A 21,153-nucleotide genomic window follows, 5' to 3' on the forward strand; every position below is an offset into this window, starting at 1 on the left:
GATCGAAGCAGATGGTGAGCTAGTGTACTTCATGATTAATATCCACTATCAAAACTTCATTATGGTATAATTTCTGTTTAGTTTCCAGCTCTGGCCAACCTGAGTGCTGTCACTTCAGATCAGCCTGCGAGTTGCCAGTTTCCCTAAGCGCCAGTTCTAAGGCATTCTTAACCGCTCACTAAATTTTCCTCAGCTTGTGAAAATGTGCAGGTTCCTCTTTACCTCTCGTCTTTTTTTTTTTTTCCTCCTTCTTTAACCTATACATACAGCTGTTCTTCATTTGTTCCCCTTCTCCCCGCTGTTAGATAAAAAATCGTCCCTGGTTATTTCAAGGCCTCGAACATCTCCCTTGATATCAATTGCACAGGGCTGGGTTTTGTTTTTGCCGTTTGCGGAGGTAAGAGATGTGCGAGTATGAGACACTTTGAAGAGAAAAAAAAAGAAAGGGAATAAAGGGGAAAGATGAAAGGAGTGGCTCGGTGTGACTCACAGCACACAGGGAGAGGAATATTAAAAGAAAAGAAATAAAACAACCCAGGCGCAAGATTTCTGTTCTGCCTTGCAGGCGAACACATTTACCAAAGTCCCTGCCGAGATGAGATACGCCTCTCCGGCTCTGTCGGATGAGCGCATACCATTAAAGAAGCTGCCTTCCTCGTCCGGGCCTGGGCCTCCTGCATGTTGCTGCATCCCTCTCGACGGTGTCAAATTGATTAGCTTCTGTGCTTTAGAGGCGCTGACTTTTAGCCGAACAGATGAAGAGGATTTCCATAATGTCAGCTGTGCTGTGATGCCACTTAACTAGACAATGGTATAATCCATTTGTTTAGTAACCCTGCATTCACACTAGCAGGCAACAAGTTGTTCGCGGTTTGTCGCTTGTTTGTCTTGTGTAGCATCCGCTACTGGTGTCTCTTTTGAGAATCTCTCTCTTTCTCTCTCTCTCTCTCTCTGTCTCTCTCTCTCTCTTAGCTCTGACAAGAAACGCGTGTAGCTATATAGCTTGTAGATCTAACTAGTTAAACAGATTAAATCAGTTACTAATTTGCCGTGACTGGCTTCATTTCCAGATTAGTGAAAGAAGCTAGCATTATTAGCTACATCCACCCACCAGAGCAGCCGGTGATCTCTGCTACTTCCTTCCAAGCTTTATTTTCCTTCAGGTTTCACTGTATCCACATACATACACACAGGATCTATATGGCAGAATGCAATGATCCCACTGATGTGTGATGTTTTCTTCCTTGTAAATGAAAAATGAACTGCAGGTACGAGTTATAGTTGGGGAAGTAAGTGGGGAAATTCAAAAACATCGGTCCAAACGTGATACGGGATTGGTCCGAGGAAGCACTGGTCTGGATTCACAGTGCCATGCTTAATTTGCATAGAATCGCAGCCGACTTTGAAATCGTGGTTTCCGAGTCACGAACCCTTGCAAGGTTTCTTTGTCTCACTGGTGTGAATGTAGAAGATGTATGTGTATATACATATATATATATATATATATGTATGCACACACACACAGTGGCAGGGATGTAGACCTGGAGTACATTATTCCTTCACTGGAAAACCTCCATAAGACCCCAATGACACATAATGACACCCCTTTTGAGCTGCGATTATAACAGATTCCTTTTCCGTGTGACAGCCCAACACTCTTTAATACAGTGCAGCTGAAGTATATTAATGTCCCATACTTTGGAGCAGGCAATACATTTTGCTCTCGATCTGTTATTACAGGATTATTCTCAGTCCGATTTCATTCCCATTGACAACACAGACCGAGTCTAGACGTTCGGTTCGGACAGAGGCGACTGCCTTAAAAGGGGTCTAAATGAACAAAGTGCCGAACGCAGTCCAGATGCTGACCGCAACAGCTGGAAGCTTTTAAACCCTTTTTCTTTTTTCTTTATCTTTCACTTCTATTTAGTGTTTGCGCAACAAAGCACTTGCCGAAATGCGCATTTATATCAACAGTCCTTCCACACACACACACACACACACACACACACACACACACTTAGAACATCCAAATTCATGCCTTAAGACTTTCCGATAGGAAAAACGAGCTCAATCAACACGTACACCTTCGCCGACTCAAATTTCTGGCTCATAAACGTTCCATTAACGTCCCTCTTTCGTCGCAAGACAGACCCAGGCTTTTGATCATTTGCTTGTTTGTTTTATTGCTCAAATGCTACTGTACTAATTGTGATTGATGTTCATGTAGACTGCACTTTCTGTGAACTGCCCATTTCAGAACATAACCGCATTATTATTTTTTTCCCAGTGTCCAAATTAACGATGGCTTTTTTTTTTCCCCTTTAAAAATCCCCCTTTAATCAGTCCCTGGAAAGTCTGAAGCTGACACCGGGAGCTTTTAAAATGAAACCCTTTCTTGATGTTGCTGTGCCTTGAACTTGGTAAAAGGGATTTTTTTGGCTACAGTAACACAGTGCGCTCTACACAGCGTTGACAATTAAAGGGTGTTTGTAAAGCTGATTGTGGTTATTAGGTGTAGAGAGGTGAGAAACAGGAGCAGGGTTTTGCCCACGGTTTTTGTTTTTTTTCTTTTTCTGAGAAGCACAGCGAGGCAGACTTGTGACCCTCAGCCCCCTTCCTCGCCACAAAGAGATCAGAACCGTAGCATCAAAGTGCTGCCCGGCCCTCGCAGCATCTGCTCAGACTCAGGCGGACAGCTCGATCCGCAGTCATCCTCAGCGAGCGAGGGTGTCGGCGGAGTGCAGCTGCTTGCATGCTCATGCTTCAGAAACGCTGCACGATGAATAAATCTCCCTTCAGAGTGTGCTTGACCTTCGAGGTCTGTGTCTGTGTCTGCTCTCATCTGAATAATGGTGTCCTCTTTGAGGTAAAGAGTTTTCTGCTTAAAATGTTCTTTGGACCGGCCACTGATTTTTGTCTTTTGTCTGTTTTTACAGCGAACTCCAGTCTCCTCGGTGGCGGCGGAGGTAAGAGTTCTCAACTTTCACATTTCCTGTTTTCTAGCACTTTAATCCTGAGAGAATAGGGTAGAGATGTTACACCTTGAGATGATATGGTTTTTTGGTTAGGAACACTGGGTTTAGTATAAATACCTAGACTAGAATACTAATGTAAGTGCAGTTATAGGGAAATAATCAATGTTAAATTGCCCTCATTTATTATAGCAGCAAATGTTTTATTCCTCTTATACCACAGCAGTTTAGCAATAATTTTAAAGCAGCTTATCGTCGCATTTGATGTTGTGAAAGTTATGTGGTGGAATGCACCAAAGTTCATGTTTTCACTTGTTACAACATTCTTTGTCCTGAAAAAGCACCAACACTGGAGACTCCTTCCATGACAATGAATAAACATCTCCTTACTCTTTCCATAAACATCTCCTTACAGCAAACCTCTCTCCATATGAGTTATTATATATTCCTTGCTAAATCACAAGCTTTATTACCAAGTATGTTCAGACACACAAGGAAGGTTACACCGTAGAGATGGAATATAACACTGATATAAGAAAAAAAGGAAATTAAATATTGCACTATGTACAGAAGTAGAAATGTAGAAAAAGAAAAAAACTTTTATTGTTTAAATGAATGTAAATAGCTAGACACACATTTCTTTCTTGAATTTTTAAAATATGATTAACCACAATTATGTAGAGCGTATGCCATCCTATAGAAACGATAGTAGATTGTGAATATAAAATGAACGATAAATCTACACAACATGCTACACAATAGATTCGTCGGAGGTTTCTGAAAAAATCTACAAAAAGTAAAAGGAAATGAATAAGAATCAGAGAAAGTCAGTGATCTTTACACAAACGTGTGTATTTTTATCACTTGCTGTGATCTAGAACAGGATTTCTGTAATACAGCAATGTTGAGAGTGTTGGAGTGTTGGTGTTGTATAAGCCAAGGAGGATGGAGTTCTTCGCTTCGAGATCTTATGAAACACCTCACGGGTCGAGTTGCCCTTATTATTAGACATTCACATGACCGAAAAACCTTCACGCTTACATTCTTAGAACATGTTTGAAACACTTCCAGACTTTTGTTACGCTGAACAGAGGACCTCATTCTTGCGGTTCCTGAAGGATTTTTTTTAAACGCCGCCGTGTCCGAAGTCAATCTCTTCGCCGGCCTGCCGTCGTGCATTTACATCAAGACCAAGATGAAATCAGAGGCAACCAAGCATGTATTACATCCAGCCAGAGTTCCCCTATTTGGCAGAATTTTGCACAAAGTCTGACATGATTGAAATAATAATTGCACGGTGAACTGTGCAGGACCGAGTCGAGGGAGCCGGAGGGGACGGCGTGGAAGAATCAACCCAATTATTTCAGGAATTTTTTGATCCTTTCTGCACAACACATGGGGACGCAGCTAGTCCCTGGATAACAAACATACATCTGTTTATCTTTCACACAAATCCTTTGTTTATTCATCTGTTCCAGGGTGTTGCCCCGTATCCCCTGCTCTAGTCACATCCACAGCCCTCATGAGGAAGCCTAGTCGGGCCACGTTACCCGATCCATTTCACACCGAGCTTCGTGGCTTGTTATTTGATTCATGCTAAACCCCATACCGCTAGTTTACTGTAGCCGTGTTGTGTCGCACGATTGGTGGTCTGGAGTGGGGGGAAAAAATGATTGAGGTCAGAGGTCACATGGCCATGACAAAACCACTTACCCGAGCACCTGTCAACCAAATAGGTCTGACTGGTCCGAACACTTTCCCTCGGCACCTTCGTGTATGTCATCACGGTCCTGTTATTGATTGGTCACGACAGTTTAATCATTCCAGGGCAATTTGCTTTCTTCATTATTTTCTCATAATTGCCCTCTGCCTTCTTTGATGGACTGTGTATGTGTGAGATGGAGGTTTAATAGCGACACAGGGTATTTCTTATCAGTGCTAAGGGCAGGAAGGCTACTGGAACATCCGTGGACTTGAGGCCACCTTGGAGAGGTTTTTTTTTCCCCTTTCAGATAACCCAAATACTGGTTTCATGCAACCAATAGGCCAAAACTCCAAAAATATGTATGTTTCAAAAAAATACTTGTATTCAGAGCCAGGAATCAAGCATATCATGGTGGAGAATAGTCTCTAATCAAAGCTGACACCAAGAAGACGGTTTCCTCTAATTGGAGACCCCGGATAACTGTGTCGGAAACGTAATTAACCCCACGACGCCATGTTTGGCTTCCAAAGCATCCTCAGTGGCTCTTGGCCAGGAACTTTCAAACACATCAAGAGAACATTTGACATTAAAAAAGCGGTAGGTAGCTTTTATAGGAGCTCGGGCTGGAAGTCAGGAAGGTTAATCCTATGTGAATAATTGCAACATCAGAGGATCCAACTGGAGCTGTAAAAGAAAAAAAAACTAACAACGACAATAAAAATAAAACAAAAAAATCCGTCTCAGCTGGTGTGCAGACTGACGGACTCGTCATTGAAAATTCTGTGGGTGGCAAAAGATTACTGGTTTTATCATCAAGAGAGTTCTGTCAATAAACCAAGATGCTTTTCTGTCTACTTTTTTTTTTCCACTTTTTTACTCCTTCGGTTCTCTCAAAACAAAGCCCATCATCCTCTTTACTTTATCTGTGTGTGTGTGTGTGTGTGTGAGAGAGAGAGAGAGAGAGAGAGAGAGACTGACGGCTTTATCTTCTCACTCTCCTTTATTGCCATTGGACGGCTGATAAACCTGCCTGTTTTCTTTCTCCCTCTCGCCTACCTCCTATCGTTTAGCAAGGTGAAGACCTCCAGCTGGGATAAGTTCATCCTGTCCGAGACCTCTTAAGAAAGACATAGCTTTCTCTCTTATCAGCCAGCTTTCTCTCCTCTCTGGAAGTCCACAGGGGTTTGGGTTACATTCTCAGTGCTTTCGTAATGGCCCGTAAACTTTGGGTGGGTCAGAAATTCAGGTCATTATGCCGTGTTCTGGTGTACAGTGTCCTCGCTGATTGGGCAACTGGTAGTCGGGTTGTTTATTTAATGTGGTCGAAAAGCTGTGGAAAAGTGGTTTCCTGTTATTTGATGTCGGAAACCAAAGAACAACACGAAATCAAATCCAAACCAAAATAATTATGATGCATACTTTCACTCCGAGGGTTTTCCTTTTCTTTATCCTTAAGGTACAAGGACCACTTCGGAGCCACCTACTGAGATGAAATGAGACTAATTTAGAGACGTTCAGGTTCCTGTAGCAGGAGGGTTGGGATCCAGCACAGTTTGGTGATTTTCCCTGCTCAAACACACCTACTAAATCTGACAGCTAGCTGATAAGTTGAATCAGGTGTGAGGAAATGTCTGAACTCTCAGACATTCCAATACAAGATTAAAGATCTCATTAAAAGAATATAATAATAATAAAATAAATTTGACCTAAGCTTGATCAAGCACTGTTACCCAAAGCCGTATTTCTTTTCACATTCTCTTGTCCTTTGGATTCGAGAGGATTTTTCTTTTCGTACTTGACTTATTCTTAGCACCAAGAGCTGCAGCATGGCATGACCCTGCGAAAAAAAGCAATCAAAAGGCCATGTCTTCTGAGCAACATCAGCCAGCCCTGAGCTACAAGCAGCGAGAAATCCGTGGAGTGTGCCAGACCGCAAGACCGTTGTGTGTTCAGCTCCTTAAATTGCTTTTCTCCATTTGAACCTGACTGCTAGATGACATTCTGCGCACTGTGTCACATTAACATCTAAAGCTTCGCTTTGTGAAAGGGGTCGGAGACAGACGTCGAGATTGCCTCGCCTCCGCTTACCGCTTAACTACAATATCATCCGCCCTTTTGTTTAATGCACGCTTCCTGGCCACGCTCCACTAACTCTTCACTAGTGCCTATAGGCAACTTGATCCAGCCTGCTGAGTTTGAGCGTTCGGTTTCCTTCCTCCGGGCCAGTACCATGCTCGCTCTACATCTGGTTGATCTGCTGCTGCTGCTTCTTTCCCCTTTGGCAGCCACCTACTTTCTGCCGAACTGGAGGGGTGAAAGGGTTCGAGCGTTCTTTTTCATTGGCGTCCTTGTTTTTCTCCTTCTCTGTGAATCCTATCTCTTTCTCTCTTTTTTTTTTAATATACTTGTTGCATTTTAAAAAGAAGGGCATTACAGTTCATCCTCTTGATGATTCATTCTTTATTAGCCTATACTTCATTAGAGATTTCTTTCTGTAGATATCGCACTGCGGCTAGCGTGTAGGTTAGCCTTGCTTTATTCTTATGAGATGGCAGATGCGTTCAGCGTGGAATCGGAGTGTCGTAAGAATAAATACTCTGACTAGATATGAGCTTAAAAAATGGCTCACTGGGACCAACTCTAAACTCCAGGTCATGTCTCTCTTATATAAGTTTGTAATCCTTGTGCAGTCCTGGTTTAATGGTCTGATATAGACGGTTATGGAATAAATTTTTGTGTGGACCGTCTGCGGAAGTAGAATTCAAATAGGTCGTATGTAACCGAGGTCAGATTTATTTAAAACTTTGTTTATTAATATACATGAAGTTTTCATCCTGAACCCACAGCTGGTGCAGCTGCGAGCTGCTGGATAAAAAGTCACATAGTGCTGAGCTTCGTAAACATGCAGAGCCTCCCACATGGTTTTGAATGAGGAGAGCCTTAAAGGATATAGCCGAAGATGACTCAAATAAACAAATCCATCTTTCGAATAAACAGAACCCTAAAGGAAATGCATCTAACGCAGGTTATAACCAAAGTGAATCATATCACATCTGGTGTGTGTTAGTTTTGTTCTGAAATTCATGAGAGCCTAAAAGTGACGTTTACGGGAAACGTGGTGTGTCTTGTCTTCAAATACACCTGTTACTTTCAATTGTTTTTAATTTAAAAGCTACGTATTAAGAACTACCTAAACATCTGCACCACAGTCTATTAGAAACATCTGTACACCTTATAAGTATTCAGTTCACTCAAATAATCACACTATACAACTCATGGTGCACAGAAAAGCAGATCAGGACACATAGCATTGATGCAGATGGACTTCTGAAACAGAAGATTACTTACTGTTTTACTTCCTGTTAGCCAGGAACAGGCTTCTGAAGCTGTAGTGGACACAGGCTCACTAAAATATTGGTTCACTGTGTTCACTATAGCTGTTCTTGGCTGATAGGAGTGGACCCTTGGTGTGGTCTTCTGCTGTTGTAGCCCATCCACCTCAGCGTGTGACATCTTGTCTTTTGCGTTCTGAGATGTTTTTCTCTGCACCACCGTTGTACAGTGATTATTTTTCATCTTCCTGGCAGCTTAAACTAGTCTATTCTTCTCTGACCTCTCTGGTCAACAAGAACTGAAGCTTGCTGGATTCCGTGCAAACTCTAGCGACTCTTGAGCATGAAAATCAGCCGTTTTTCAATCACTCAGCTTTCTGGCACCAACAACCTTATCACCATTCCTGATGTTTGACATGAACATGATGTGACCTGTATCTGCATGATTTTATGCATCAGACCGCTGCCACATGATTGACTGATTAGATAATTGCATAAATGTGCAGGTCTTGCTTATAAAGCGGTTGGTGAATCCATAATAAAGCAAAAAATGTGGGAGTTTGGGTGACCAATCAAGGATGAGCATGGCAATATGTAGGGATATTTAATGGAGCTCACCAAGGTCATCTCAGCCAGAAATGGAAAAAAGCCTTTTTACACAAGCACACGTTGAATCTATGCTCCTTTTTAGTGGGCCAGATTTACCCACAGGCCTCCACTGTACGCTGTGTGACAGTCCTTTGCTGGAGGGAGTTGAGAATAGGCTGCACGATCGCACTCCAGTCCAATCAGAAGTGATGGATGGACTAATTGATGGAGAACGATCACACCATTAATTTTTTGAGTGACTTTCGTTAGTTCTATATTTAGATGAAGTGGTGTGTTTTGATGTAGGGAAAGAGAGAGAGAGATGTGTCTATTTTTTTCTTTTTTTTGATGGTGAGGCGATGATTCAAATCAGGACAGAGTTTATGCCTAGTTCTTGTACTACCTCTAGATCACAGTGATGCTGCAAGATCTGTATGATGAAATAACCCCTTTATAAAGAATATCTGATGATGTAGAGCAGGACACGAATAAAGAACAGTTTTATTTCACTATTTGTCATGAAGTAATACACAATACAATTTTCTCATTCTTTTTACTCTCTAAACATTTAATTCCATGTATTTTTTCAAAATGAAATATTAAATATTTTCATGGTAACATCACTTTATTGACTCTTACAGTACAATTCTTAATGTACTGTTCGAAACAAAACACTGGAGTCTACACAAAAAGAGAAGTCTTCTTTATTTCCCCCCAATGAAAAGGCAGACGAGCCAATCAGCACGTGAATCTGGAATGATTGACAGGTGTGTAAGTGCTTTTGAACTCACTGATATCAACTGACCCCTTGTGAAAGCCCCACCCCCTTCCCCTCGTGTCACAGCTCAGTTTTCTTGCTTGAAAATGTGACCTTGGTTTTTTCAGGAGGTAAATAGAAATTGTTTAAAGTTCACGTGGACTATTTAGTCAAAAGTATGTGCACCACAAAGTTAGGAGGGAAAAAAAGATACGATTGTCCAGAATTTCTCCAGTGTTATCTGGTATCGTATTAGATTTTCCCGTCACTGGAACTAAACTGGACTCCAGTATGACGATGCCCCTGTGCACATGGCAGGATCCATACAAGGAATGGTTCTCTGAGTTTGGTGTGGACGACATGGTGAAAGAAGGTCCTGAACTCACAGTGTGTTCAGAGCCCTGACCCTCAACCCAATTCATCACTCACTGAACATCAGCGTCTGATCTCACTAATGCTCTTATGCTCCTCTAAAATCTAGTGGAAAGCCTGCCTGGAAGACTGGAGGTTATTAGAACCTCAAAGTGGGACTAAATCTGGAAGGAAATATTCAAAAAGCGCATCAGGCTATGATGAGGGCAGTGGTGGCTTAGTGGTAGGTGTCTTGCCTACCATGCAGAAGGCCTGGGTTTGATTCCTAGCCAGTGGCCAAACCCCAGCTACTGGATGCAGTGCCGGTCCCAAGCCCGGATAAAATAGGAGGGTTGTGCCAGAAAGGGCATCCAGCGTAAAACCTGTGCCAAGGGAGCAGCCGAAAGATCAACAAGAAGATTAGGCCATGATGCTCAATTGTCCACAAACTTTTGACCATGTACTGTTTTCCCTCCAAGACACTTTCTCTTTTGGATGATCTGGGATCTTCTCATGTATTTAGAACTTACCCAGCTGTGCCTTTTTGAAGTCTACAAACATGATGGTCAAGAAGTAAACACTCTTGTTGAACTCTGCTACACAAGGTTACTGGACCGGTGAGGAAATCAGTTGTCGCGCCTCGTGAAACTCAGCGAGTCCGTCAGAAGCTCGGCGTTTCGTGTTGCCTGTTTTCTTCCTCCGAACTGATGAATAATTTATCATCTTTGTCTCCGTCCATAAATCACCCTGTATCCCTTCTCCACCAGCAACCGTCTGATAAGACAGACAACTCGGTCCACATGAGCTCATCCAGTGCACTCAGTGTCAGCCTAATTGAATGCGCATACTCCTTTTAAGTAAGTAAATCACATCTAAAAGTGGTGATGTTTGGGGTTTTTTTCTTCTTAAACCAATGAAGGTGAAATTTTCCAGACGAAGCTTGCATCTGTGCAGGAAATAGCGCAGGAAAGTCCAGATAAAATGCACCCTTAAGCACTTGCAGTCTTAAACACCGCAGCTCTAGAGCTCCTGATCCTTCCAAAGGGGGAAAAGCCCCGTGTGGCTTCACATTTGTTTTCCCCGAGCACTTACCAACAGGAAACAATCCATAATCCCAGTAATGAAGTATGCCCCAGACCCGAGTCATTTGTTCAATAAACGCTGACAATATACAGTGGCCTATTTTCCTTTTACTCTCACTAACGCTACTCGTGCTGAAAGCAATTCAGCCTCTGTTCTGCCTCGTGTTTGCTTGTACTCGTGTGTACATTTGTCTAGTGCGTGCTTACATGCTACACATTTCTATTTATCTGTTGCGAGCCAATGATTTGTTTACTGTTATCACACACCTGGCGCTAACATTTAATGGAAAATGTACTTGAACTGACGCACTGATAGTGCTCCCTCTCTCTCTCTCTCTCTCTCCCTCTGAATAAGCAGAATTGCCCTGCAGGATAGGGAATGTGAGCATATCAGGACCAAGTGCTCCACTTCCTGTTTTGCTCGTGGCCATGCTCTTTTTGAAGCCACAGCTCTAAATAATTACCAACTCAGACGAAAGCCAGCCAGTGGATAGGAATGTGTTTGTTTATTGTGATAGTTTTTAAAGGAAAGCTAAACTCGCCTTTGTGTAGTGTCATTGTTTGTTTTTCAACAGAAATTCACTGCTGACTTTTCTTCTCTCACAAATTGGACGAGACTCGGGGAGATTTCCCGACACTGTGGCTAGCGATATTCCTTCTGCTTTAAAAAGCTGGTATGTTTTCTGAAAATAATTTAGCAGTACTGAGTCAAGTCTTTAATGAAAACATGAGTTGCTAGTTTATCAGCCAACTATGTAAAGCAAATGCATCCTTTATTTATTTTTTTTAATGGAATTATATTAAATCTCCTGTCTACTGCTAATGTTGGCATTTCCTCCATTCGGGATCTTCTACTCTGTAGTGTAACAGATCTCCTGTTCCAGAGTGGCAGCTGTGCTATTGGTTAATGATACAAATGTCGACGCATTTTTTTTTTTACGACTTCTGTTATCCAACACTGTGAGCACCAGCGTTCACCTGTCTGTATCATCTTTCTGGGTCAGTCATGGAGATTTCAGACAAAGCCGAACACTCCAAACACTCCGGCCTCCACGTCATGTTGTATTTGACCACAGCACTTTGACTTAATCCAGTCTGACAAGTTGAGGACTGATTTATGGAGCTCGTGCTGCCTCAACATGGCTGACTGAAACCTTTTAAACATTTAAGCTGTGTTTATATTTTAAAGTCTATCTATCTATCTATCTATCTATCTATCTATCTATCTATCTATCTATCTATCTATCTATCTATCTATCTATCTATCTATCTATCTATCTATCTATCTATCTATCTACCTACCTACCTACCTATTTATCTATCTGTCTATCTGTCTGTCTATCTATTTACTTACCTACCTTTGTATGTCTGTCTATCTATCTATCTATCTATCTATCTATCTATCTATCTATCTATCTATCTATCTATCTATCTATCTATCTATCTATTTACTTACCTATCTATCTATCTATCTATCTATCTATCTATCTATCTATCTATCTATCTATCTATCTATCTACTTACCTACCTACCTGTCTGTCTGGCTATCTATCTATCTATCTATCTATCTATCTATCTATCTATCTATCTATCTATCTATCTATCTATCTATCTATCTGTCTGTCTGTCTGTCTGTCTGTCTGTCTGTCTATTTACTTACCTACCTTTGTATGTCTGTCTGCCTGCCTATCTATCTATCTATCTATCTATCTATCTATCTATCTATCTATCTATCTATCTATCTATCTATCTATCTATCTATCTATCTATCTATCTATCTATCTATCTGTCTGTCTGTCTGTCTGTCTGTCTGTCTGTCTGTCTGTCTATTTACTTACCTACCTTTGTATGTCTGTCTGCCTGCCTATCTATCTATCTATCTATCTATCTATCTATCTATCTATCTATCTATCTATCTATCTATCTGTCTGTCTGTCTGTCTGTCTGTCTGTCTGTCTGTCTGTCTGTCTATTTACTTACCTACCTTTGTATGCCTGTCTGCCTATCTATCTATCTATCTATCTATCTATCTATCTATCTATCTATCTATCTATCTATCTATCTATCTATCTATCTATCTATCTATCTGTCTGTCTGTCTGTCTGTCTGTCTGTCTGTCTGTCTATTTACTTACCTACCTTTGTATGCCTGTCTGCCTGTCTATCTATCTATCTATCTATCTATCTATCTATCTATCTATCTATCTATCTATCTATCTATCTATCTATCTATCTATCTCGCTTTCTGTCTGTTTGTCTGTTTATCTGTCTATCTGTCTATCTATTTACTTACCTATCTGTCTGGCTGTCCATCTTGTCTATCTGTCTGTCTATCTATCTATCTATCTATCTATCTATCTATCTATCTATCTATCTATCTATCTATCTGTCTATCTGTCTATCTATTTACTTACCTACCTATTTATCTATCTGTCTGTCTATCTATCTATCTATCTATCTATCTATCTATCTATCTATCTATCTATCTATCTGTCTATTTACTTACCTACCTATTTATCTATCTGTCTGTCTGTCTGTCTGTCTGTCTGTCTGTCTATCTATTTACTTACCTACCTTTGTATGCCTGCCTGCCTGCCTATCTATCTATCTATCTATCTATCTATCTATCTATCTATCTATCTATCTATCTATCTATCTATCTATCTATCTATCTATCTATCTATCTATCTATCTATCTATCTATCTATCTATCTATCTATCTATCTATCTATCTATCTATCTATCTATCTATCTATCTATCTATCTATCTATCTATCTATCTATCTATCTATCTATCTATCTATCTATCTATCTATCTATCTATCTATCTATCTATCTATCTATCTATCTATCTATCTATCTATCTATCTATCTATCTATCTATCTATCTATCTATCTATCTGTCTGTCTGTCTGTCTGTCTGTCTGTCTGTCTATCTATTTACTTACCTACCTTTGTATGCTTGCCTGCCTATCTATCTATCTATCTATCTATCTATCTATCTATCTATCTATCTATCTATCTATCTATCTATCTATCTATCTATCTATCTATCTATCTATCTATCTATCTGTCTGTCTGTCTGTCTGTCTGTCTGTCTGTCTGTCTGTCTATCTATTTACTTACCTACCTGCCTGTCTGTCTGTCTGTCTGTCTGTCTATCTATCTATCTATCTATCTATCTATCTGTCTGTCTGTCTGTCTGTCTGTCTGTCTGCCTATTTACTTACCTATCTATCTGTCTGTCTGTCTATCTATCTATCTATCTATCTATCTATCTATCTATCTATCTATCTATCTATCTATCTATCTATCTATCTGTCTATCTGTCTATCTATTTACTTACCTACCTGCCTGTCTGTCTGGCTGTCCATCTTGTCTGTCTGTCTATCTATCTATCTATCTATCTATCTATCTATCTATCTATCTATCTATCTATCTATCTATCTATCTGTCTATCTATCTGTCTATCTATCTGTCTATCTATTTACTTACCTACCTGCCTGTTTGTCTGGCTGTCCATCTTATCTATCTATCTATCTATCTATCTATCTATCTATCTATCTATCTATCTATCTATCTGTCTGTCTGTCTGTCTGTCTGTCTGTCTGTCTGTCTGTCTGTCTGTCTGTCTATGTACTTGATTAACTGCCTCTGTAATGATCTATCTATCTATCTATCTATCTATCTGTCTGTCTGTCTGTCTGTCTGTCTGTCTGTCTGTCTGTCTATGTACTTGATTAACTGCCTCTGTAATGGTCTATCTATCTATCTATCTATCTATCTATCTGTCTGTCTGTCTGTCTGTCTGTCTGTCTGTCTGTCTGTCTATGTACTTGATTAACTGCCTCTGTAATGATCTATCTATCTATCTATCTATCTATCTATCTATCTATCTGTCTGTCTGTCTGTCTGTCTGTCTGTCTGTCTGTCTATGTACTTGATTAACTGCCTCTGTAATGGTCTATCTATCTATCTATCTATCTATCTATCTATCTATCTATCTATCTATCTATCTATCTATCTATCTATCTATCTATCTATCTTTAAAAGGGGGAGCTATATACAGGAGAAGTAATATATGTATATAAAAGTGCGAAAATCAGATATGCAGTTGTAGAATACATGTCCACATCTGGATCTGATTTAGGTCGAAAGTGAGAAAACAAAATGGCCCCGAGTGACTAATAAGAAGGTTTAGCTGATAGGTTTGTACTTGTCTATGTGCTTTGTAAGTATTGGGCTTGATCGTTATCGGGTGGAAATTAGCGTCACTGGTCTGCAAAGCATTAGGTAGAGCTTAAGCAGATTTTGGATATCTGATCAATAATGGTACAATGAATCTAATTATCGGACTAATGAATAAGAACGAAGCAATTATCTTAATTACGTCAATGCACTTTGACAGAAAGAGTGTCAATATTTATGTGTGTATTATTATTTGTAGTGTAAATAGATGCTTTCTTTTAGTGGGTAAAAATAGTTTGGGGAAAATCTTAATTCATCCCAGAAACCAGCTGAAACACGATTATACAGGCAGAAAAAGCAGAATATTTACCATCCTGAATATATTCAATATCTTTTCACTCATTTTTATTTTTTTACACCCAGAAACTGGCTCCTACTATAGCCGAGGAGACTTTGCTTACTCAATTATCTCTGTTGCTATGTGCCCTAGACAGTGGAAGAAGGGGATGCAGGGTGGGAAAAGAGACACAAAAGCATCGAAAGAGTCATTATTGTGTGTGACATCTGCTTGGCACCTGAGCTGAGGAAGATTCGGGCACTGTGCCCTTTAGCCAACCAGTAACAGCCAGTCAGACTCTGCTAGCTCCATCTAGGGGTCCAGATATTTTTAAAATCCATATAAAAAAGTTGGGAAAAGAGAATTTGATTTCTTCAGACTCGGTTATGTAATCATTCTGCTGCCAGATCAACAAGATGATATAATCAGAGGAGTGCACATGTACGCACACTGCTCATCATTTCTCTTTCGGTTCTAAAAATAAAATAAATAAATAATTAAATCGCTTTTTTCCTCTTCATCGCTCTGCCGTCTTTGACTTTCTAGTGTAACATAAAAAGCTATATATATATATATATATATATATATATATATATATATATATATATATATATATATATATAATATACATAATAATCTCCTAGAGTAGTCACCTGTTTTGAACAGTATGCAGCATTTCTATAGTAACAGCTCATTCACAGGACTTGCGTGATGGACGCGTCATAAATCTACAGCTGATAATAAACAGCATATTTATTCAACAATGAGAGAGATTATAATGAGATGATTTTCCAACACTGATGGAAGGAGTCTCCAGTGTCGGTGCTTTGTGACTTTCAGTAGGTTTTCCACCATGGGAAAGTCTTCAGGATAGAGATTCTGGTTACCATGACAACCTGTGCAAAAAGAGGGAACAACTGCTATGTGAAAACAGGAACTGTGGCTGTTCCACAGCTTTAAATGTAACTATAAACGGATAGAAAATGTATGATGTACTATTCTTAACGAATAATTGGAAATGAAGGGTGATGGTTGTTGATTATTTTCCTTGAACAGCACACCTGTTTGTGTTGTACATCATATTCTTTGTGGATTTTTCAGTCTTGTCGTTATCCTGTATTAATTCTGTTCCTGTTTGGGCTGGTTCTTGTTTTTTGAATAAGTGCAGCACAAAAACATCCTCAAGCATCAACGGTTTCTCAGTGGCTTTTTTTCTCACCTGCGACTTTTGCATAAAAACATATCAGTGTAACAGCTCGGGATAACAAGAGGGACTCGTCTTTAAGCGTAGCAGCATGTAAGGATGACAGTATGTCCGGTTGAATATGTGTCACAGCACTTCAGATCACTTCAGTTTGTGTGTGTGTGTGTTTGTGTGTGTTATATATCTATATCGTAGATATATAACACACACAAACACACACACACACACACACACACAAACACACACACACACACACACTTCCCTGAGGCCCTTCTAAGACATATACACCACCTCTATGTGTGTGATGAGTGACTGCACCCAGGGACCGTTCCCCAGCATACCGGCCCTAATCCTCTCCTCTCACACACTTCGTTATCATCTGCGTCTCTCTAAACCTCGCTGAGTAAACAAAGCGCCCTGCGATGCCATGGGATTTGTAGACAGAGCGAGAAAGGGAGCATGACAAAAAGAAAAAAAGAAAAGGAGGGGAGAAAGGAAAGGTTCGGAGAAAAGAGGCAGATATGCAGGAGCGGGAAAGCAAAGGAGACCGATTTCGAAAAGTCTTGATAACAAGATTTGATCTATGTTTTCTCCTAGCGCAACAGCGTATACTGTTTATATAGAACTATATAAAATATTTGTGTAAGGAATATGAGCTGAATAAAGCATGAGGACTCTCACTTAAATATGTCCTTTTAATAAGATTTATATTCATTATGTTTCCCAAGACGTGGCTTTAATTTGTCTGTCGCCAGGGAGCTTAATCATTAAAATGATAAAGCCTTTCAAATGAAGGCTGTTGCTTTTAGGCCAGGCAAAACACAAAGCCAATTTCTCTTCTCGTTCCTTTGAGCGGCGAAAAAATACAGCGTGACTCATTGGCCATTTGTTTCAATCTCTCAAGGGAATAAAAACCTCGAAATTGATGAGTTATAATGGAAACGCCATGGGATTAAAATAACCAAGATGGGATTCTCTGGGCTTTGGCTTTTTTGTGTGTGTGTGTGTGTGTGTGTGTGTGTGTGCAGAATAAGTGCCGAGCTGCTGGAATTTCTAAAAATTGCCGTATATTCAAGGTGACTTCATTTGGGTTGAATTGGGGGAAAAAAAAGGAAATCCTGATACGAGAGCCACGTCAGAAATGTGTCACAGCATACGGCATGTGGCTGTCATATGTAGTCACAACCTTTTACTTTAATGCTATTGATAATTGTGTAGGCCGTGTGTGCTCGACTTAACATATGTTTATCCTTATGTTAAATACGAACACGGCGACAGCTATACAGTTGTCGCTATGGTTACGTCACATCTCAGACATAAGGACATTTTTTTAAAGAAATGCTTACTTTGTATCCTGTGTAAATTTGTGTCATTTGTTTTTTCCTGAGATCTGGAAGCAAATCCGTATGGCAAATTAGAGTTCGGGTTAATCTGGTGTTTATGACGGTTGCCATGGTTACACCTCCACTATTGCTGGTTCATATTAGGAGCATCGATTAAGAAATAGAGTAGCGGGTGGAGTCACAGCCTCACAACGATCCCTGGATCGATCCAGACACTTACTATCGTGACGCCCTTTCATGACAAATTTGTTTATAGGCTCTAGTGGTTCATAAGGGAGTGGTTAATGCATGTGAGATGGACTAACTGAATCTGCCATGTGGTTATTTGTAATAATTGAGAGATGAAGGATAGTTTGAAAAGAAAGTATATATATATATATATATATATATATATATATATATATATATATATATATATTATATATATATATTATATATATTATTATATATATTGGATATAATATATATATTATAATGGATTATCACATTTCCTCCACACAAGTTTCTACTAAAACCCTCTTGTGAAAACCCCAGCTACTGGAACAATCAGGACTTGTTCCTTCTTGATATAGCAATATAGAGAAAAATGAGAATTCCTCAGATCCCTGTGAATAATGGAGCTTAGGATGAAACCACAGGGGAGAATCACGGTTTTTTAAGTCAGAAGGTGGACCCTTCCATGGTGGTCTCCGTGCTATGGTGAAGCTCTATCTCTCTCGTGGCCTTGCCTTTCGTTTACACAACCCTGCAAACTCCACAAGGCCAGATCAAGTACCCGTCTTTGATGTGTTTTATCGCTTGGCCTCCAGATCGGTCTTCAAAGAGCCGCTGCAGCTCTCTCGGTGGACTGCTCAGGACCTGTTTACAAAAGGTTTTGTGTGTGTGTGTGTGTGCGCGTGTAAGAGAGATAGGGGGAAAGTTTTCAGTAGGTCTTTGTACAGTTAACTAAATGACCACGCTTTATATTTAATCAACTTGTATATTTTTAAAAATATTTTATTGAAGCAGTCTGATATATACTGGGCTTCTTCTTCAAAACAAAAAATCTAAAATGCTTTTTTTGATATCAGCTGAACACATTTAAGTAATGAAATAAACACAGCTCCTAGAGGTGACCTTTATCACTGAAAACACACTGACCGACGCTGAACAAAGCCTACAAACACGCCTTTAAAGAACATGGCCACAGGGCAATAAACTCAAAAACACAGTGTTTACATTTTGTTTGTCTAGAACACATCCAAGAGATGTATTTACATGTCTTCTGACTGTTGACTATATGCTCCAGTGCTTTACTACAGCAATTCTGTCCATCTGCCCTGTCCAGGGGTTTAAAGACTGACATCAAGACATTCTTTGCTGTGAAGCGAGCTGTAATAGTGAGAATGTCATACAGTATTTCTTATTATGCCATGTCACTATGGACTTCTCGAGTTCTGATTGGTCAAAAAGTGATGAATTTTCAGGTTTATACAGTATGAGTACACTGGTACTAATTTTCTCGTTTCTATAGCAACGGCTCTTAAAAAACTTGTATGGTGGATGGCACACAAAACCAATTAAAAAAATGTAGATAGGGTGAAGTTCATTTGAGAAGGATTTTGGAGAGAGTCTCGGGAGTTTAAGTTTACAAAATAAATAAAATAAAATACAATAAAATAAAATGAAGCATTTCAGCACAGCATCCTGTCACTAGGTGCGTTTACATGGACACTTTTTAATCGGATCGGACTGAATTCAATCAGATTGACGAATCCGATCGCAGCGTTTACACGAACGCGGTATAATCAGATTGTTATGCGTGATTACATGACACATGATTAGAATCGGATTAGATCTTTTGACATGCGCACAGTCCACGAAAACATCCGTATGTCATTCGTATCAACGTCCGTACGTCATACGTCATTGCACATGCGCAGAACTTTCCAGGAACATATTCCATCCGAATAAGTGTTTACACGTCCTCTCGATTGGACTAAAAATGGTTTAAACCACCCCTTACCATCCGATTGAAATTTTAATCAGATGTGGCAAATTCCATCCGATTGATGTGTTTAGATGGACACTTTTTTAATCTGATTGTGCTTCTAGCATTCTTTTTTAATCTGATTGTGCTTGTCCATGTAAACGCACCTATTGATTATTTCCCTATAACTTCACATCACATTGTGTTTTATTCCTTATATCAAGCAGTAATTAAACACTATCATCATCATCATTATCATCATCATCATCATGGATGAACAGTTCAAAAGTAGCTTGATTCCATGTGAAAACCGTGAATCTGACTGTCTTTAATGTCAGGGAGCACATGAGGACACTAGAAATGTGGACACGCATATGATCCACCTCCACACATGGTCTCAATGACTGAATCACACAACACATGTGAAACCTTCAAGATGCCTTCAGACCTTCAAAGCTGTCCACTTGTGATCTAATCCCCCCGAGGGATGTTGATGGTAGGTCTGTAGCTGTTCCGTATCGTACCTTGTGTGAGCCGCTCTTGAGTGTGAGCCTGATAGGTGAGAACGTAACGCCTGTTTGGCACGGCAGCCACAGTGTCGGATTCAACACTTCTGTTGTCGAGGGACATGCAGAACGCTGCTGCCATGTTTCAGAAAGTGAGAATGTGTCAGCTCCTAGTGTTTGTCTGTGTGTGTGTGTCTTGTGGACTGTCAAATTTGCTTGTGTGGTTCTGTGTGTGTGTGTGTGTGTGTAAGTTCTGATTGGCATGCATTCTTTGCTGCTTTGTGTGTGAGTGTTTTTACAACTCGGTGTAAAACCTGTGTTATTTACCCATTTCACCATGGGGGGAAAAATATGAAATCAGGTAAAGGTCACTACAGAAGGTTATGCCCTGGTTTTTAAACCTTTTCCTGTTTTATAAATATTTTGTTCCTGAATTTGATGACACATTTAATGCTGTGGTTAATATCGAGTGAGGCTTTTTTGCAGGAAGCTTGCTGACGCTGATTAATCTGTGTGAGTGTGTGTGTAAGCCTCTGGTAAATCCAGCTATTAACCGAATCCTAAAAGAAAACTGATTAAAAACACCAGCCTTTTGTTTCGGCGTGAAGAGAAATACGAAGCAGCTTTCACTCGGTTACTGATAAAGTTCAGCATTAGCTGTTTGAACAAGGGGCATGTAAGGGGCTGATCTCAGAGCTACGTTTGCTCAGTCAAGGGGGCTCTCGGCTGGTGGCGGGTTAAATCTCCGGGTTCTCTCGCTAGTTGAGCAGCTTTTGATGATGCTAAGGTCTTTGATCGCACACGAAACATCGCACGC

At 40.1% G+C, this 21,153-nt stretch overlaps 1 protein-coding gene across 2 annotated transcripts in view; it reads left to right on the forward strand.

Moving 5' to 3' along the window:
• Nucleotides 1-21,153, forward strand: part of macrod2 (mono-ADP ribosylhydrolase 2) — a 570,945-nt gene that overhangs the window by 143,876 nt on the left and 405,916 nt on the right. For both annotated transcript variants that reach the window (XM_058379542.1, XM_058379550.1), the window contains exon 4: nucleotides 2,940-2,969. In XM_058379542.1, coding sequence (XP_058235525.1) covers nucleotides 2,940-2,969 — 30 coding nt within the window. The remainder of the gene's footprint in view (nucleotides 1-2,939; nucleotides 2,970-21,153) is intronic.

The sequence above is a fragment of the Hemibagrus wyckioides genome, linkage group LG03 (genome assembly GCF_019097595.1).
Source record: "Hemibagrus wyckioides isolate EC202008001 linkage group LG03, SWU_Hwy_1.0, whole genome shotgun sequence".
Classification (NCBI taxonomy): domain Eukaryota; kingdom Metazoa; phylum Chordata; class Actinopteri; order Siluriformes; family Bagridae; genus Hemibagrus; species Hemibagrus wyckioides.